The 19,662-nt window shown below is 33.2% G+C and overlaps 1 protein-coding gene across 28 annotated transcripts in view; it reads left to right on the top strand.

Moving 5' to 3' along the window:
- LOC111039072 (ensconsin-like) overlaps window positions 1-19,309 on the top strand; it is a 36,348-nt gene extending 17,039 nt beyond the window's left edge. For 4 of the 28 annotated variants that reach the window (XM_022322368.1, XM_022322364.1, XM_022322366.1 and 1 more), the window contains exons 2-16: window positions 5,519-5,590; window positions 6,065-6,133; window positions 6,878-6,978; window positions 7,092-7,259; window positions 7,372-7,499; window positions 7,671-7,819; window positions 7,949-8,044; window positions 9,560-9,952; window positions 13,636-13,931; window positions 14,187-14,468; window positions 14,591-14,832; window positions 15,716-15,839; window positions 15,925-16,244; window positions 16,684-16,859; window positions 18,047-19,309. In XM_022322368.1, the coding sequence (XP_022178060.1) occupies window positions 5,519-5,590; window positions 6,065-6,133; window positions 6,878-6,978; window positions 7,092-7,259; window positions 7,372-7,499; window positions 7,671-7,819; window positions 7,949-8,044; window positions 9,560-9,952; window positions 13,636-13,931; window positions 14,187-14,468; window positions 14,591-14,832; window positions 15,716-15,839; window positions 15,925-16,244; window positions 16,684-16,859; window positions 18,047-18,060 (2,630 nt within the window). In that variant the 3' untranslated portion in view covers window positions 18,061-19,309. Of the gene's footprint in view, window positions 1-3,073; window positions 3,390-3,512; window positions 4,107-5,518; window positions 5,591-6,064; window positions 6,134-6,877; window positions 6,979-7,091; window positions 7,260-7,371; window positions 7,500-7,670; window positions 7,820-7,948; window positions 8,045-9,559; window positions 9,953-13,635; window positions 13,932-14,186; window positions 14,469-14,590; window positions 14,833-15,715; window positions 15,840-15,924; window positions 16,245-16,683; window positions 16,860-18,046 lie in introns of those variants that run through there. The other 24 variants (XM_022322378.1, XM_022322374.1, XM_022322376.1 and 21 more) reach the window with 17 other exon arrangements.
- The last annotated feature ends 353 nt before the right edge of the window (window positions 19,310-19,662 follow it).

The raw sequence follows: 19,662 nt of genomic DNA, 5'->3' as shown, positions 1-19,662 counted from the left end.
GATTAATATGTTATTTGTCTTAAATATGCACCATATCATTTTTCTTATCATAATTGCAATTAAAAATTGTTGTCCCTTAGTGCTCCATTTATATGTGCATCTGCCATCTTAGCTATTATATTTTATAGAGAAAATTATTATATTCATCTATGATGTGATCGTTTATTCATTTGAAATGCATTATATTATTAAGAAAGCTGCATCTAGGACACATGACGTGTAATGTCTACGTAAAGGTTATAAAAGAATATATAGTCTGAGTGAGCATCACTAATGTGAAAATATATACCAAAGATATATAGGAGAGTAAAAAGTGAAAGTTTGGTGAATATCAGGATAATTCAGGACCATTATTTTATTTTTATTATTAGGTACCTATTATAGGTGTTTATACTCGTATATATTATAGTATACATTATATTGGTACCTCTTTAAATACTGACATTCTGAGGTTAACAATGTAATTTAAGCATTGCCCATTTTAATTGGTATAATTTGGCAATTCGAGTAGATAATATAGATGTATTGCTACTTATATAATATAGTATATAATTTACACGATACATGACATTTATATTAGAAATAAGATTTGAATTAAAAATGTAAAGTATAGATGACAATAGAACTATTAATCTCTTTTTTACATAATACACAAATGAGAAAAAATAAAACTTCCCTAAATTAATGTCATCATTTCATCGCTACAGTACGTGTCATACATAAACTATACACATTTTCGTCTGTACAGCACTTATAAAATATTATATAAAATCCTCAGGATTTTCCATAATACAATGTATTACAATAAACTTCCGAGGGTATCGAAATACTAATATAGTTCTTATTGTTTATACTTTTATTAACAATAAGGGTGATGATATTTTTGTCTTTAAAATAATTATATATAAGTACATGATATAAAATTTAATTTAATTTAAAAATATAACCATTTCATAATGTATTTAAGCCAAACTGATATGCATGTATGTAAGATAGTAAATACATATCATGTGGTAGATTCGTAACGTTAAATTTGCTCGCTTTACGTAAAAATATACATTTAGGCAGGCATCGAATTACGCCTATTGGTGGAGATAATTTTCTTTATTAATTGTCAGTCATAAATGTATTTGCGTTTATATGCATTTTGTAAACGTTGATGCATTTTTTTACTATGGAATAACCATACAGATTCTTGAGTATAGTAATGAATGTTGTTAGTATAAATTAAATATTTGATGGCCCTACTATACAAAATATTTAAGATAGTTCTATAATCATCTTTTTGAGTTTATATATTTTTTATAAGCTACAGTAGCTACAATTTAGTAATCCTTGAGAATGGAAAGTATAAATAAAAACAATAAAATTTGAAATTGTTAATAGATTATGGCCTATAGGTATAAATGTATACAATAATATAAGTATATCCAAATAAATATATTTTATACGATGGTGTTTAGATAAGTCTTTAGTTTGGAGTTATATAATGTATCTTAAATAGCATTCCAAAATATAATCGGTACTATTTTGTGGATATCGTGCGCCGCCGTGGTTTAATTAATTATATTTCGTTTTGATATTTAAATTGTTGACGATTATTATCCCTCGCAAGTACGTAATATTACGGTTTTTTTATTTCATGTTAGTATTGCCTCATTTGATAGGTAAAAAAATTCCAAGGAATTTTTTTCCGAGTATATAAAAAAAAGGAAATCGTTGTACGTCCAAGAACGACTTGTGATTGTGTATAGATAAAAATGTACACCTGCTATAATTCTATATGTAGCATTCGATCGATAACTATCTTCAGAGTTTATACCTTTACCAGATTTTTCTAACATGAGGCGTTATTTTACAGCTCTTAAAGATTAAACAACAAAAAAAATCCCTAGTTGAATTTATAATTTTACAGGAACCTCAGAATGAATTTATATTCCGTGTCCATGAAAAATTTCACAATGTGAATATATTTTTTATTTAAACAAACTAATGTAAATATAATAAAAATAAAAATAATGTTGATAGTTGTACTTTAGTCTGTAAGTTAGTAGGTATTCTAAATTGTCTTGCAAGGCGTTATAAGTATGAAAGTTCCTAGATGTACATATATTAAACACTTAAACATTTAAATATAGTTTGTCGTATATGGCATGCGTAACAGACAAATAAATTAAATTAAATAATAAGTAGAAATTTAAAAAAAAGAATTCTGAATATTAAATTTGAAAAAAAACATTAGAACCATTAGAAATAATTGTTGCCCCCCACCCCCATGTTATAGATTCCGTACTGGGACGACGCGATCCAACAAATTACGATTGTTATTATAATATACCTTTATCTATCCCTACAATTATTCCTCGTTCGTGGCTGAGTCGTCTGCAGTGGTGATAACCGTATTAAACCAACGACGTGCTTACGCGCATATTATTACCGCTTACATGTCTAATATGTGTAAGTAGTCGACGGTGGCACGAGCTCTACCTTCTCGTTAATTAGTAAAAAAACTTAAAAACCCGATACAAAACAATAATGATGCACACAACGAATACCGTTCGCCCATATTATACCGCAAGTGTACGCCGACGAATGACGATTATAATTAGACGATTGTTACTACCTATTTCTATTATTTCTCCGACCAGTTTTCGCACATAAACCTACACACACACACACACACTTATGTATAATATTAATATTAATATTAATTTTTTTTCACGGGCCACCTCCGTCCGCGGTTGGTGCGCACGGCGTAAGACGTATGATATGTACGTGAGCGGATCTATAGACGGACGACCGACCGGCGGACCGGCCGACCTACCGCCGACGTAGTCTCTCCGCTCCCGTCGCGCAGCGTACGAGATACGTTTGTACAATAAAATAATATGTAGTGTGTTGTCTTATAATGTTATGTATGTCAGTCGCAGCCTCGTTTACGTCGTCGTCGCCCGTTAGTTAGTTAGTTAGTCAGTCGCCGTCGTTTAAGTACGAAATACCATATCGTTGTAATTATATCGTTGGTGGCTTACAGCGCGAGCGTATATTATATCGTATTGCGTACAGCAGTTAGTCGTCCCCGACGGCCATGGAACGTCCCGCCGAACCGCTGCTCCAGTGTTTTGCCGCTAACGACTCGTTACACCGTCCGCCGTCACCCCCGCCCCGAAAAATACCGGAATCGGCGCTATTCGCACTCCGAGGCATACTGGTGTCGTCTCTGCAAACGTCTGGCGGCAACGGCCACCGGGTCGACGTGGCCGCCGCGCCTGTTCCTCGAGCTCGCCAGGCTCCTGGCCGGACGTCGTCCTCGTCGCCACCGCCACCTCCTAGACGTCGTCCACGTCTGCACGTCACGTTTGACTCGCCGACTGCCCGCGCCACCGCCGGTACACTGCAGCCGTTGGTCTTTATATAATTAAACATACAAATAAAACGATTACGTCTTTAGCTGTAGACTTTGGACTTGTATTGACTACTCTTACGTCTCTCGACTTACTCATTTAAAATCGCATAAGTTTGGACTTGCAGTATAGTATGATATGTAGGTATTGTTCTGACAGGTTAACCCTTCGAATTTAGCAGTAGAACAAGTTTGCCCGTACTTCGTTTGCTTACACTCTAGGACCTAGTTACGAGATTAAACATCTTGTTTTTGACTTAACAAATGTGGACAGTTAGAATATTGAGAGAAAACTAAGTAATTAGTGCGGATAGGGTTGTAATCGAAATTTTCCTCAGTTTTTTTATTTGGGACATCGACATCTGGTCCTTATTATTAATCATCGTCGGTAGACAACGATTATTTTAACATCGCATCGCGACGCCCCTGTGGTTGAGTATATGCTATTAAACTTTCGCGATGAGTCATCATGAGTTTAATTCTCGAATTCTTCCCACCATCACGCCCCGTCCACCCGGTTCGAGTAGCCGGTCGTCGTATTTATTATTATTTTTTGTTCTCTTCCCGCACTCTACACTCGCGAACACATTTCCGATCGTTTATCGTGTATCAATGATCATATTACGTTCACAACAACGACGACGGCGACTGTAACGACAACAATCTGTTGGCAAAGTTTCACCGTACATGTATACCAAACGTGGTGAGTATATAGTCTTCTCGTGGCCCCGATTGACTCGGGATTTCGCTACAGCGGAAGACGTGTTACCACATGATATGGTACGCGGGGGCGATCGAGAAAAGAAGATCTCTGCACGTCGCGAGATCTACATAATCGATTATTTGCGTCATAATATATATTATTATATATCCGGCCGAGTGACTACGATTATATGTCCACTCGAACTCTGCAGAATGTGCAGAAGCTTTCTCGTGTTAAACACATCACGTAACCTATACCTTATACCGTGGTAATGGAAATGTTTATCGCGTCTTATTAAATGCACGATTGTCGTCGATGTATGATTTTCGATAAATGCAAGCACTTGTTGCTAGTACTTACTACGTGACGTAAGTCCTTTACTAGACAGATGTAGCTAGAGCGTGTTTATTGGGTTGCGTTCCGGGGTCTTCCCAGCCGCTAAACGTTGACCCTATAAAAAATATACTGCACTCCGTGAACCGAATTTAATATTTTATATCGTCGTCGTGTACGGACAACGTGTGTGCAGTCTATCAGAACGCCTTCGCCGGCGTTTTAATATTATTATTTCTCGGTAAACGTAAAATACAGGCTCGAGACAGGCCGAAAGCCGAAAATTATTATGTTGTCGTCCGGTTTAAGAATAGAAACAACGTGCGCGACCGTTCTCTTTGCGCCTTGCGCTCATAATATTGTGTGTCCACTATGCAGTCCGCATAACGTTTTCTTTTTAGGAGTGGTCACCGGCCGTCTGTATTCGTTCGTGAAGGTCGCGACCGCCATGATGTCATTTTCGAAAAATAATTTTTTTTTCTTAAACTCCATTTACGGTGGCACGAAATAAACGAGGCAATTTCGAATAGAATATATACATATTAGAAAAAACTTCATTTTTTTATATGTATTTAATATACTTATATAGTAGCGGCTTACATGTTATTATCGTTGCATGCCGCTCCGGCTAATATACGCTACACTACAACGACTCGACCGCGATGTTTACACATCACGATCACATTCGAATAACCGAATTAAAGGAGAATCTATCTCTCTACCTCTCTCTGTCTTCTGGGCTAGATGACGGTTCGTGCGAGTTATTACATTGTTTGCTCCGCATATTATGTACGAATATAATTTATGATGAGTCTTACGTGAGTGGGCACGAATTTCGTATACCCACTCGACTCTTAGAATAACACAATAGGTACGTTTAGGATATAATATTATTGTTGAATTAAAGTCAACTGCACTACAGCAGTAAACGGGATCGGCCGAATATTTAATGCCGCCATTATGATAGTACACTTCTGACCTACGAATAATCCTCATTTATCTTAATAATGTGTCATGCTTTAATAACATTATATGCAATTATATAATTTGTATTATTATTTTATTTTTTTATTTTTTAGCAGGAGTGACCACTGTTAACTCTGACAACCGGCCAAGTACCGCACCAACACCACCTCAAAATTCTTCTAGAGGTTAGCATTTCATTGTTTCACTAATATGTATTATACTTTATATCTTACGACACTTTACATTATGGTTATACCTCAAAAGTAAAATTGCTTAATCCCGTCCATTAAAAAAATATTATTATTTTAGGTCTACACAATGTTTCCCTGTGTTATTCTTCTTAAATAAACTTAAATTCTGGCTATATACATCGATGATGAAGTGTATAAAGTGTAATATTTCATATTATTTCCGAAATTATTTTATCATGTTCAATATTAATTTCTTTAATATAATGAAATATATTATAAGATATAAGATTATATAGATACATATACTAGATAATTAAATATTATAATATAGGTATACTAATATTATTTATTAAATTTTAATATTTTAAAAACGGTAAACTACCAGAAAAAAAATATCTTATCGTTTACAATATTATATAATATTCTTAAAATATAAATTCAATTATATTTTTTTTTCTATTCGATCAGCAGGCGGACTTCATTGGTTTGCTCATGGTGCAGATTCATTTGACTTTTATGATGAAACAGACGAAACAGGTTTACATAAATGTTCTGCTCTTGTTTATGTATCTTTTATAGGACAAAAACTAACACATAATATTAGATAAATTATCGTCAGTTTGTTTGTCTATTATTGTATTATCGTGTTATACTAACAGTTTTTTGGTATTTTAAACGCAGCATATAGTTTTATATTGAGTTCGAACTTTAATAAAATAGTATTATAATATTTCATTATAATACCTACTTAACGTTTAAATTCAGTTGCAACTACATGTATAAAATGCTATATCATTATTGTATATTTAATATTTAAATTCAGAGTAATCGCAGAATTGTTGTTTGGTTGGTTACTACAAAAAAAACAACGTACAATATATGCTTTTTAAACACAAATTGAAAATATTTGTTATTTTATGGGTTATCGATGCTATACGCAATCAAATGGAGTACATTTTTCATTTTTATTCGATTTTTTTTATGCTAACAATTTTGTTTAGTCTTTGAATTTATTATTTTATGCTGGGTGTAGATTTTTACATCGAGAATATAAATAGCAAGCTGCGAAACTAATATTTTCCCTTTGTTTTATCGTAATAATAATACCGTGTGTTTGTGAGTTTTGTGTTTTGATCTTAAATAATGTGAGCATTACTATTTATACTGCTCACACGTGCTTCTCAATGCCATTTGAGCGGGTGATTGCAGTTATTATGGGTTAGATAATTCTTGTTGAACTTACATTGTATTGAAATTGGGTTATCGTTTTTGTCTATTAAGGAAAAGAAAATGCAATCAAAGACCGCGAAGAACGATTACGACTTGTTCGTGAGAAACACGACGAAGAACGCCAAAGAAAACTCGATGAACTCAAACAACAAGTAATTTCATATCGATGGACCGATACGTTTATTATATTTTATTTATCCATTATCCAGTGGGCGTTATCTGTGCGTTCGTAAACATTAACCGTATATTTTATTTTTCGTTTCAGGCACTGGCTGTACAAAGGTATCGAGAACAAAAAGAGGAGGAAAGACGGAGACGTTTAGATGAAATGCGTTCACGAGATTCTGAAAGGCGACAACAAGTAGAAGAAAGAAAAAGACAATTGTTCGAAGCCGAGAGAGAGAAACGAGACGCTATTCTAAAAAAAAATCTAGTAATTATAAAAATAATATAACTGGCTTACTTGCGCTGATCTTGTTTGTGTCCAATCGATTATTTTTCTTATACGCAATAGCATTACTTGATATACTTATTACTCATTATAGGAACGCGAGGCCAGAATTGTGTCAAAAAGAAGAAATGAGCGTAGTTCAATTGTTTTTGCATTCGGAAGTTCGACGCCTCGCATGCTTGAACCGTCAGAAACCGGTGGATCATACTGGGCTAGTCGCAGGTAAATAAAGTGTACCAGGGTTTGAAAGTAATTTTTGTTCTCAATTTATTTTCGCACAATAGGTAACTAATTAGATTCTTATTGTTAAATACATAGTTAAGCGTCTGTATTTTGCGCGTTCATCGCCAATGGATATATGCTGATGTTTGATTTTATCGAATTGTTTTTTAGAGCTACATCTACCAGCAATGTGATGATGCTGAGCAGTACAACTCCCATGGGCCCTCTGACGAGGAGGTCATCAGAGCGCGAGCTGAACGAATGTTCTGGGAAGAAAAGAGCTGCTTCAGCTGGCGGTCTGTCGAATCGCAGTACTGACGGTAAGCTCGTCTACATATATTTTGTAGTATTACCTTCACATTATATAGATGATCAGTGTTCTTGGTTCACGAGTATGATAATATAATAAACTTTGGAAAACGAAATTGTTTGAACCTCAGATTTTTCAGAGTACAATAATAAGAGACATTCCGTAATGGATGTCTTGCGTTGGAGTGATATGTGTTACCCTGTTATCCCAGAATACCCTGTAGATGTGGGGTGTGGTGAGTTTTTGGGGACAAAAATCCTATACTATATACGTGTGTCATATCCTAATATAATTGTGTGTCGATTGCATAATACCTATGTAATATATAATGTTAACTGCAAATGCATGTATTTCTACGTGCAAATTGGCGAATCGAGAACCAATTTGTCCGATAAAAACGTTGTTGTGAATTAGTGCGTGATTTTACGTATGTTGTATATTAATACTGATTGAATAATCTTATTCTATCGATTCCTTCTGTTGTTAGGTCAAAATAGTTGGTGTGAAATTGTAATTTACATAATTTAGAGCTTACTATGAAATAAGTTTAAATTAAAAAACAAATTGAGTGTTCAACCTAACCGTCAACGTAATTAATTGTTTGAAATTAGTCTTTCAAGATGATAATTAACACTATTTATAGGGTTTAGGCGCCCAGAAAATAAGATAATTTTATTATATTGTAATATTGACCGTTTGCAAAAAACGCGTTCTAGGTGGCAGTAGTTAGTATACTTATATAGATTAGTAGTACTTATAACAACAGTATTTGTATATTTGTGGCTTATCGTAATGAAACCCCCTCCATCTATCGACCAAATAACGCGAACATTATGTTATATTATTATGTTTTAATTAGCTTTTGGCTAGCCCCGCGTACACGCCTATTTACTCTATCCGCTTACTGCGCGTGTACCTATCACTAAGTAGAACAAAATTACCGTCGTTTTGTATACTAATTAATTAATTAGCTCTGTAAACTGCACGCGCGTGTTTTCTACACGCTGAACCCGCGCTCGCGAACATACTTTATATATAATATGTATATATACATTAATATTATATATAAATTGTATTATATGCAACAGTGGCGTTGTGAACTCGCATTACCCTACGGGATCAATCTGTTAATTAAATATTATGTATGTATTTTCAAAAGAAAAGGCTCGTCCTTACCGCTCGTACGCTCATTACAGTCCTTAATAGAAATGGCTGTAATATAAATAAATTGAATATTATTGTTCAGCCTTCAGGTTGTACCTAACCTAACCAGTCGTATTGAACGTCCGATTTTCACGGCGCTTTCAAACCCGTTTTAATATACTTCGAATCGAAATTAATAAATTAATTTGAATAGCCATCTTGAATCAAACAAAACCATAAAATGAAAAACAAATATCATGTGACTTTTTGGTGTTGTTCCTTTGTTATGGCTTCATAGCTATGCTTGAATTCCGTAGTCCTCCGTACCAATATTATATAAGTATAGAATAACGATCTTTGATCTGCACTCGTTTCCGGTTTTCGTTTGATCTTCAAACTTTCCATATACGCCCACAGCGAACGATCGAACGCTAAGACCTTTAAGTGTATATAATAATACCTTGTATAATATCATGTGCTTGAAGAAACCTTCGCGGCGCCACTGAATTAAGAATTAATAAATAATATTATCGCGCCGACTATTGGTGATTTGTTCTGGAGGTGACGGTGCAGCGCGTTTGTACATGTGTAACATATGTGTGTTTAGAAGGCGGTGACGGGAGCGCCGAACGGAGGGCGGCCAGACGGAAGACGGACCTGATGCCCACCATTGTGTCCCCGCGTGACCTGACGCCCTGCAGCCGTCCCGGATCGTCCAGTTCGTCCCGTCGGTCACCAGGTAGGGCGAGTTCGATGACTCGGCTGGACGGCACCGCAGCCACCGCTTTCGGCGGCGGAGGTGGACGACTACTGTCGTCGGCGCGCAGCATGAGCCACTTGGCCAGCGGCGGCGGGCGATCTGTTGTTTTAGGTGCCAACAAGGATCGCTCGACGCACCACCGTAGTATGATCGCCTTGAACCCGGTGCCGCCGCCCAGACCCACCAGAGCCGAGCGACTGCGCAAGCGCGCCAGAGAATTCGCAAACGGCGGTGGTGCAGGTACGTGCAAGATACATCATACAGCAGCAGTCGTATACTATTATTATACCGGCCAGTTGTGTAATATACGACATGATAATAATATGATATACGACATATTATTATTATTGTACGGAAATTAGTCGCGCAAACTGCACCTCGTTAACACGACAACAATATTATCCTCCTTTACTCGTTTGACCGTAACCTAACCCACGCACACCACCCTCCGACCTATTTTAGTCCGCGTGTGTCCATAACTTATCGATTATTATATAATGTGTGTGTACCTATAACAATATGGGCGACGACCACCTAACATGTTCACTGCAGAGATTTACCGACACACCGAACTCTCCCCTCGAAAACGATCACGTCAGTGATAAATCAAATCTATATTCGACCGACGCATAATATATATATATATGCATTTAACTTCTCAAGTACCTACCGATTAAGTAGGTATATGGTACAAGTCATACCGCAGTGTATCATATTGCTGTCGTCTCTGGAGTATATCCATCACAGCAACTCTTTCGTTTCATAACTCAACCGTTAAAATATATGTCGAGAAAGTATTATATATTTTAACGCAGAAATAAATCTGTTATTTGATGGTTTATGCAACTATAATATTATAATACTTCTCTGTTACACTATATATAGCCTAACGGACTCGATATTTACATTCGCATATTTTTATTGACTCCCAATACCTATAAATAATTCCACAGCTGAGTAAATTCAATAAAAATGTATTTTCTGTTACAAAGAAACGAAATTTAAAATGTGATTACTGATTTCTAGTGTTTTCCTACTATATGTATATTTTATATTTTTTGAAATTGTATTGAAAAAATTATTGGTCGTATTTTATAAATGTACTGTTTTTATTTAATTTTCATCTTTACCAGCATCGAACTGTTCTCGTAATTCAGGTAATCAACCTATATGCCCATATCGTGTTTTTTACATTTTTTTTTTTTATCGTTTATTTTTTCCGTCGATAGTCGCAAAACAACATTTTATGCATTATTATACGGGTACCAGTCTGTGTCTTGCACTATTTAAGGCCACATTGTGTGTGCTTATTAAAGTAAATTTTTTATATTTTTGAACTTTATTGTTTTGATGGCAGTACCTACTTTGCGAAATGATCTATTTTCCATATTTTTGGACACTCGAACTTCAATTAACAATCAGCTATCGATCGTTTTTTTTATTTTATTGACAATTGTTTTTATTTATATATTTTATGTGTTATAAAATCCTAGAACTCGTTAAAACAAATTAAAAATTTAAGTATTTGAAAAAAAATCCTTCATTAGATTCATATCATAGGAAATCTTGCAATAGGTCGCAACTTTTCTAAATACATTCACCTAACAGTTTAGTTACTTACAAAAAAAAAATGTGAAATCTGTTTTCGCCATTGCGATTTGTATCCCACAGAGATAACACAAATGTGTATAACGCTACGGACATCCTTACTAAAATGTTATGTTTCAGATATACTGATACTCTTGCCCTGTATATATCTATATTGTTATTCGTTGTGTCGTTATGGTTTACATTTACTCCCACAAATACATCCAACCACCCTCACCTCACCTAACCTAACCATCATCCATGCATATCGCATGTTACATTATTATTACTACTGTGCCTGCAATGTGTGGGGAAAAAATGAATCTATCACCGTTTCAACATTTAACTACATAATATATATTACCAAACGTTCATTATATAATATCAATATTATACGAAATCGTATAAATTTTTGCCGTCTATACGCTCGTTTCATCGTCATTGCTCAACTTACGGCCTAGTCTAGGACTTACGATCGAGCATGCGTCTTCTGACTTTAAAGTATGTTTCTGCATTTAACCATACTCGTTATTTGAATTGAAAAGCGTTTTCATCTTGTTTCACTTACGGCAAGGCTCTTAAAATTGAGCTTTTCACATATTATTTGTAAACAATCCATAACTTTTTCACCTGTGCAACATCTGTACCTATATTCAGTTTTCATTAATCGCGCAGCCTTGAATATTTCCCTACGTGAACAAACGAATAGACCGAGGTGGAAGTTTGCATATAATTGCATATTTGCGCATGTACTACCTACATATACTTGCTTATATATTACAAAAGCCAGTATAGTATAATTCGTATTATTAAACGCTTTTTGCCTTTTTTGTGCTTATTAGTTATTTGTTTATTAATTATATTATAGTTATATTTGTATGCATGTACAATATATTTTTATACATGTTTATTGCACGAATCTGTCTTACAATCAAATAGTGTACTTTACATAATTTATTATTGACCTATTTGGTTGTCTTACTTAACCGTTAAAATGTGTGTTTTCAGTTTTGGATATAAAATATCCAACTACCTATGTTGTAGTCATAATAATGTAGGTTAAACTCGTAAATACGTTTTACGCCTGATTATCAATGTTTCCATTATTTAATCAATTAAACATTTATGGCACAATTTATGTCATATATTATTGATTATATTTTGTGTACAAATGTTGTTCAATAAAGTGTTTCTAGTAATTTTCAATTCATTAACTACCTAACCTAGCCCAACAGATATAATAAGAACGTTCGCAACTATGTTATGAAATAATGGGAAAGGTACGCTGAGAAATTGGTCTAATAAATAATAATATACCTACCAACTGTGTGACTCTCGACGTCTTAATTTTAAGTATATAGTTTCAGTTAGTTTAGTTTATTTTGTCAGTATACCTACCATTGCGTACTTTATTCACACACCCATATTTTACTAGGTAACGTTTAAAAAAAATGCATGTACCTATTAATTATTACTTATTTTAATGTTTGTGTCCTCAATGCATGCGTACTGGTCTCGCCCGAACCCGATCAAACAGTAAGTGCACTTTATCCAACAGGTGGCGGTACTCGAGTTTGGGCCAAGGCGATTCATATCCACTCTGAGTTTCCATATTTATAATATTTTGATACAAAACTAATATTTTGAACGAATGTTTAATATTAAATGTATTTTACCTTTGTCTAATATTTATATTTCCAGTCACATTAATTTCAAATTCACTAAAATGTCAATCGATATTAATATTTAATCATTATAATACTATAATAGGCGGTTACAGGGGCCAATTATTCATACACGCAGAATATTTTTCTCTAAATCAATTCTATACTAATAAATCATTTGAGGTTTTCTGTTTTTTTTTATACTATAATTGACCTAGCTGTATGGTAATAGAATTAAAAAAAAAAGTGGCTGCTTTACTATTTTGTAGTTAAACCAAGGCTTCACACCTATAATAGTTCGTTTGGGTGTAAAGCCTTGAATTAAACAATGTTTTACATATTAACCGTACAAAACATAGTACGGTTGTAACAAATACCCACAATCGTAGGAAAAAAAACTACGATAATTACACAGTTATTAAACTCAAACATTTACAATAATGTAATATTATTCTGTCGTGAGACCTTGTACAACATTAATGTTAACTTTTCTGCGTGTATGATTTTCTGGTTGAATCTTTATATATATATATATATTTTCTTGTCTAATATCCATCTCGTTAATTTTTTTTTTATAATTTAATTTTCTATTAAACGCATATAACAAAAACATGCGCGTGACATGCAACGAGCATCGAAACAAACTAATCTGTCCGTTGATTGATTGTTTAGGCATGAAATCTGGTGAAATGACGCCGAATCGACCCCAGAGTTCCATGAGTCAGTCAAGCACTGGACCTTTGCCAACGCAACCGAGGTCCAGGCCAGTGGCGACGCCACGCAAACCGCGACCAATCAGTATTGCCGTGACCGGCGTCACATCCGATCCACCCGCAAAGTCTCCGGCTACTGGCGAAAGACCGCCACTTCCCAAAGTGAATGTTACCAAAAAGTCGATTACCCCTAAGGTGGAGACCAAAAAGTTCCCCAACGACAATACAAAACAGCAAACGTCGACGGCTGTGAAGGTAAAATACTGACGTTTATATTATTCATTAGTCATTACGATGCCAGTGGCGATTAATGATAGTGATTTTTTGTCTAATTTTTTTAAAAATAATTTTATTTTCTATACCTAGAACGTGTATTGTAGGTATAGAATTTGTACATGTTTTATAATGTTTTATGTATGAAAAAAGTATTTTTGTAGTATTTTACTGTATTCGGCGATATTTTATCTAGGCTTATAAAAGTATAATAATATATGCTATATGTGTTTTCAGGACAAAAATAAAAACGCAAAGAATTCTACTGAAACTTCCGATAACGTCGAATCTTCTAATCAGCATCATACCACCTCGGTGGTTTCCAAAGACGAAGACAGTCGTGAAAATTCGATCCAAGGGTCGGTGAACGACCTGGCCGAATGCGATATGACAGCTTCGATGTTGGCTACGAAACAGAAGATCTCGACCGAAGAAGAAGCCAAAGCCGCATTGGCAGAACGCAGAAAACTGGCGCGTGAACAAGCAGAGAGAGACGCGGAGTTAGAAAGACAACGATTGGTATGTCCGACTAACGTTAACTTGCACATATATAATAATACTTTGATATGCTGTTAATTGATTATATACAACGTGGACGTGTTATTTACTCTGTTGGTTTTCTTTCCGTTCGTGCGTGACAGGAAGCCGAGAGATTGGCAGAAGAAGAACGGTTGCGTTGTGAAGAAGAAGAACAACGCCGACAAGAAGAAGAACAACTGCGAATGTTGGAAGAGGCTCGAAAATCTGAAGAGTTGCGGTTGCAGTTGGCCATCGAAGAGACGAAAAAACGCGAAGAGGAAGATAAAAAACGGAAAGAGGAAGAGCACAAGTTGAAATTAGAGAAAGAAGAAGCTGACCGCAAAGCAAAAGAAGAAGCGGAAAAGTAAGTCATATAATACACAATTTTTACCATGTGTAAATAGTGTTTACTCAAGTATAGAACATAAACGACTCTAATCCGCCAATAACTATTTTTATTTTCTCGAGGGGGGGGGGGCTTATTCAATTGATAAGCTATTATAAATAAAGTCTTATGCACTTACCTAAAATCGGTAGGTATTTTATGTTTTGAACATTTGAAAAATAATTATATTATTATATTGCAGTCAACTGGCTAAGCGCCAATACTTTATAATGATGGTACGTTATTATGTCCATATAAGGTTCGGTATATCTCTGTCTCTCCCACGTAACTTTGCAAAAATCGTTGAATATAGGTTACGTCACAATAAAATTGAACAATTATTTTAGAGCTAAAAACCTTTTTTAAAAATTATAAATCAACTATTAAAGCATTTTACCACCTGTTAGTGGCATTCCTGAGATTTCTGAAAAATTATTATTTTTTTTCATCTGTACAAAAAAGTTATACTAGGTCAAAGGTACTAAAAAAATAATATCAAAAAGATGTATAACGGTGTTGATTGGAGTACCCTGCTTTTGCAAGGTTTTTATGTTAGTTCGCTCAACTTAAATTTAAAATACTCATTAGCTATTTTGTTAAACATACATTTTTTACTTGTCAAAATTCTCAGAAAAATATTATGTAATTATAATTTTTTTTTTCAAAAATGTGTATTTGTTTCTTACCATAAATTTTAAGTATCTTATCTTCAAAGTATCTAAAACGTTCGTTACTGCTTTTCGTTAAAATAATTGTTTACCTACTTTTAATATAATCATCGTGTATTATATTTAATATACTATAGATATATGTATATTAGGTATTATATTAATACTTCAACTAAACTTCCATTTTTCCACAGGCTGAGACAAGAGATGGAAATCAAATTGAAAAAGGAGGAAGAAGACCGGCAACTTAGACGTAAACGAGTCGAAGCCATCATGCTGCGGACTAGGAACCAAGGCAAAGGGAACGCGTCGACTAAAGTACGTATATCCTTATTGTCAGGGTGTTTCCTGATGGTCATTTTGTCGTCAGTTTAAAAAAAAAAATTTAATTGTCGTTTTTCAGGAAGAGACTGAATCTGCCGAGCAACAAGCCGGCGAGAATAAAACGGAAAAACCGTCGTCTGACCCGATGACGACTAGTCAAGGACCGGTATCCGAGACCGAAGCGATGTTGACCGCCGAGAGGGTTCATTCGTTGTCGTCAAACACGTCATCGGCATCCTCGTCACCAACATCACCGCCCGGCGACACACTGTCTAACGGATTGCTTCCGGTAGAAACTTCCGGTTCCAAACAAAACGGCCGTGCGGACAACTCTGCGGTGCATCAAAGCAACGGCTGCCTTCCGACGGCGAACGGCGGCACCGTTTTCAACTCGGAAGTGTACGTATACAAATATACAATGCAGTATCTACCTAACCTCGCCGTATAAGCTATTCTTGACACTCACATAATAATATTATGCCATTATTTTTTTTTTCGTTTTTAAATTAAATCTTGTAATAATTTGTTTTTATTTAAGCATTTTAACTTTAAAGGTTTTGATAAGAAAAATTAAGTGGCTAAAGATGATGTTTATGGGATGGGATACTGCGCACTATATTCTTCTTATAAAACCCATTGGTCTTATGTGTATAATAATGAATAAAAATATTCTACTTTGGAAATTAAAAATATAAGTCGTAAAAAAATAAATAAAAAATTGGTGTCATGACATAAGTACTTCAATGTTTATGAAAAATACAAAGATTTTCAGTTTAAAAATATTAGTTTTTATTTGGTTTTTATTTTTGTTTTAACATTTTGTTTTTTTTTCTTCCAGACAACTAAACAACGTAACTAACAATCTGCTAGATTTATCGTTAGAACCCATTCCGTCTGACGCTCTGTCAACGCAACAAATCATTGATATCGGCATGAGCAAGTGCATCCAAGGCAACACCGCGGACTTTCCCGCGTACCAAGAAACCAATAGATCAGAACAACAAATTGTCAATGGTAAATAAAATTATTATTTATTATAATAGATTATAATAAACAACAGTCTTTCCTGCCTACCAGTCATACAACATAAGTTAAGAGCTTAATACTAATTTTCGGTTTTATGTTGAATCTTATCACACTCTTTCTTATTACATTCTACAATAAATAAAAAAAACAGTATAATGTCCTGTACTATATTAAAAACATGTATTTATCTCTATCAGTGTTTCTTAAACTTCTTTATCCGTGGAACCCTGTTAATGTGCACTTTTATCGTTTAACTCCAATTTTTTTTATTTAACTTTCAACAATACATTATTACAGAACGCCAATTAGAACCACTACATTTGTTTCAATAGTTTTAATGCAACATTTTATGTAAGAATTATTTGCAATACAATTTATAATAATGTGTTAAAATTTTGAGAAAAAAACAATTTATGCACAGTTTAAGAAACTCTGATCTGTATAATTCATGAATATTATACTTTTCCTCAAAAAAAAAAACAAAAGTGTATCTATTTAACTAAGCATTTTAATTTAATAATATCTAACTTATTGGTTAGGTTGGTGAATATAGTAAGTGGTTCATGGTTAGCAATACATTAGCTTTTGGATCTTTACAATAAGTTAATTCTATACAAATTAAATTGTAAATATAATTAATTTACTGGGGATCAATTTGGGTATATATAAAATTGTTAAAATTGATACACAACATTTTCTTATATGTATAAAATAACAATATTTCTTACTTTTTTACTTTTCTCCAAAAATCAAATATTTTATTTTTTGTCCAAACAAAAAAAAGTTTAGTTTTAAAATTCTTCTTTAATATAAAATGTATTGTACTTCAAATAATTTTAGGTGGTAATAGAAAATTCAACTGCAACAGGTTATAGTAAACTCTGTCTTTCAAATGTACAAAATATGAGTGTCATTTATAAAAAATGCTCATAACTTGCTAAATGTTGTATAAACCAATAAGAAACATGGATAATGTTATCACCATTAATTTTTATTAGCTATGGCATTTCACTCTAATATTAAAGCTAACAACACAAAATTGGTTCTTCTAAACATAAATTTATCATGTTTGTTAGCCAGGGACACACATGCAAGTGTGGCATCCTCTTAAGGCTCCATATTTTTCTTTATTATTATTATAACAATAGTTGACTGATGAAATTTTTATTTTTCAGATCTACTGTCTTAATAAACACTAGAAGTGGCTGCGATTGTTGTTGCATTGTTGTGGGTATTGTATACTTGGCGTAAGATTGAAGTATTAAACACGAGTGCTACTTTTATTGTTATTTTATTATTTTTATCTAAATTATTAAGTAGTTAAAAAGAAAACTGAAAAAAAAAGTAAAACGTTCAATAACAATTATTATTATTATAATTATTATTTAGACACGTCTAGACATACTACTACAATAAATATCCATCATCTATTTTAAATAATAATTAAAAAATTCTCTCTTTCTAATACCTTTTCGTCTTCATAAATATACAATAATAATAATAATAATAATAATAATAGCCCTTATTGTGTTAACTATGAACACATTTTAATATTTATTGTTATTACCATGTTTAATGTACAATAATAATAATACAAATATTTTGATGTATTAATTATATAAATATAAAAACGACATGAGATCGCTTTGTCTTGAAGAAAAACCGTCCGAATGTATCTCGGTAATAAAACAATGCGTTTAGCCAGTACCTCTAAAAAATTAATGACAAGAGAAGCATAATAATAATTAACATACAAGCAATGATACTGTAATGGGTGAATTGCAAAGTGAGGATTGTCTGATTTTTTTACTGTCTCTTATATATATATATTTTTTTTTAGAAATCTATCCAGTATATTTGATTGTACCACTCTGCTTTTATAATCCAACAATTATGTTGTATAAATTGTATTGTTTCAATATTTTAGAATATTTTTTCTTTTTACAAATTTTTAAACCAACATTATATTGTTTTTACAATATTATTCGATTTATTTTTGATGATGACATTGTTGACCAGTGGTTGATCTTAAAAAAACTGTACAGCAACTTCTATTTAGGGGAAGCACTGTCTTATGCAATAAGTAAAACATTCTCCTGAGACTGGTAGAAATGACTGAGCATATCGATATTGTCGAATAAATTGTGTCTTACACACACAAGATTAATTATTCTCCATCAACCTCCCTGATCTCAAAAAAGTATAATTTAATAAACATCTATTTTTTAATTGTTGCGAGTGATTTATTTTTTTGCATACTGAAGAAATATGTTTTATTGTAATTATTGATTTGTGGGTTTTTTTAATTTTGCTAAATATTATTCTGTATCCGTGATTTATTAAGTTTTCAGTCTGTAATCGTTATCATTGTTAATAATTCTTAATTATAATAAAATATATTATAATTATTATTGTCTTTTAATTGGCCCAAAAAAAATCATGTTTTCCAACGATTCAATAATCAGTAGTAGTATGTATATGCGTGTACGACAATGTTTGTTGCATGGAAAGACAAAGCCATCTTATATGTTATTTTATTTTATCATTAATTTTTTTTTTAATTATTATAATTAATAGTAACAAGGGAGAGTTCTATAAATACCTAAACTAAACGAACATGTTAATCATTGATTTTGTAAACTAAATAGCGATATTATTTTATACAACTAACATTTTTAATCATCGCTATTCAAAATAGTAATTGTTTTATTTTTATTATTATTTTTAATTACTTTTTACTTTTTTTTTTATGTAAAAACAGTTTCTAAGTGTAATTTTTATTTATAATACC

This window comes from Myzus persicae, unplaced genomic scaffold (genome assembly GCF_001856785.1).
Source record: "Myzus persicae strain clone G006 unplaced genomic scaffold, MPER_G0061.0, whole genome shotgun sequence".
NCBI classification, from domain to species: domain Eukaryota; kingdom Metazoa; phylum Arthropoda; class Insecta; order Hemiptera; family Aphididae; genus Myzus; species Myzus persicae.
This window is presented reverse-complemented; position numbering and strand designations above follow the sequence as displayed.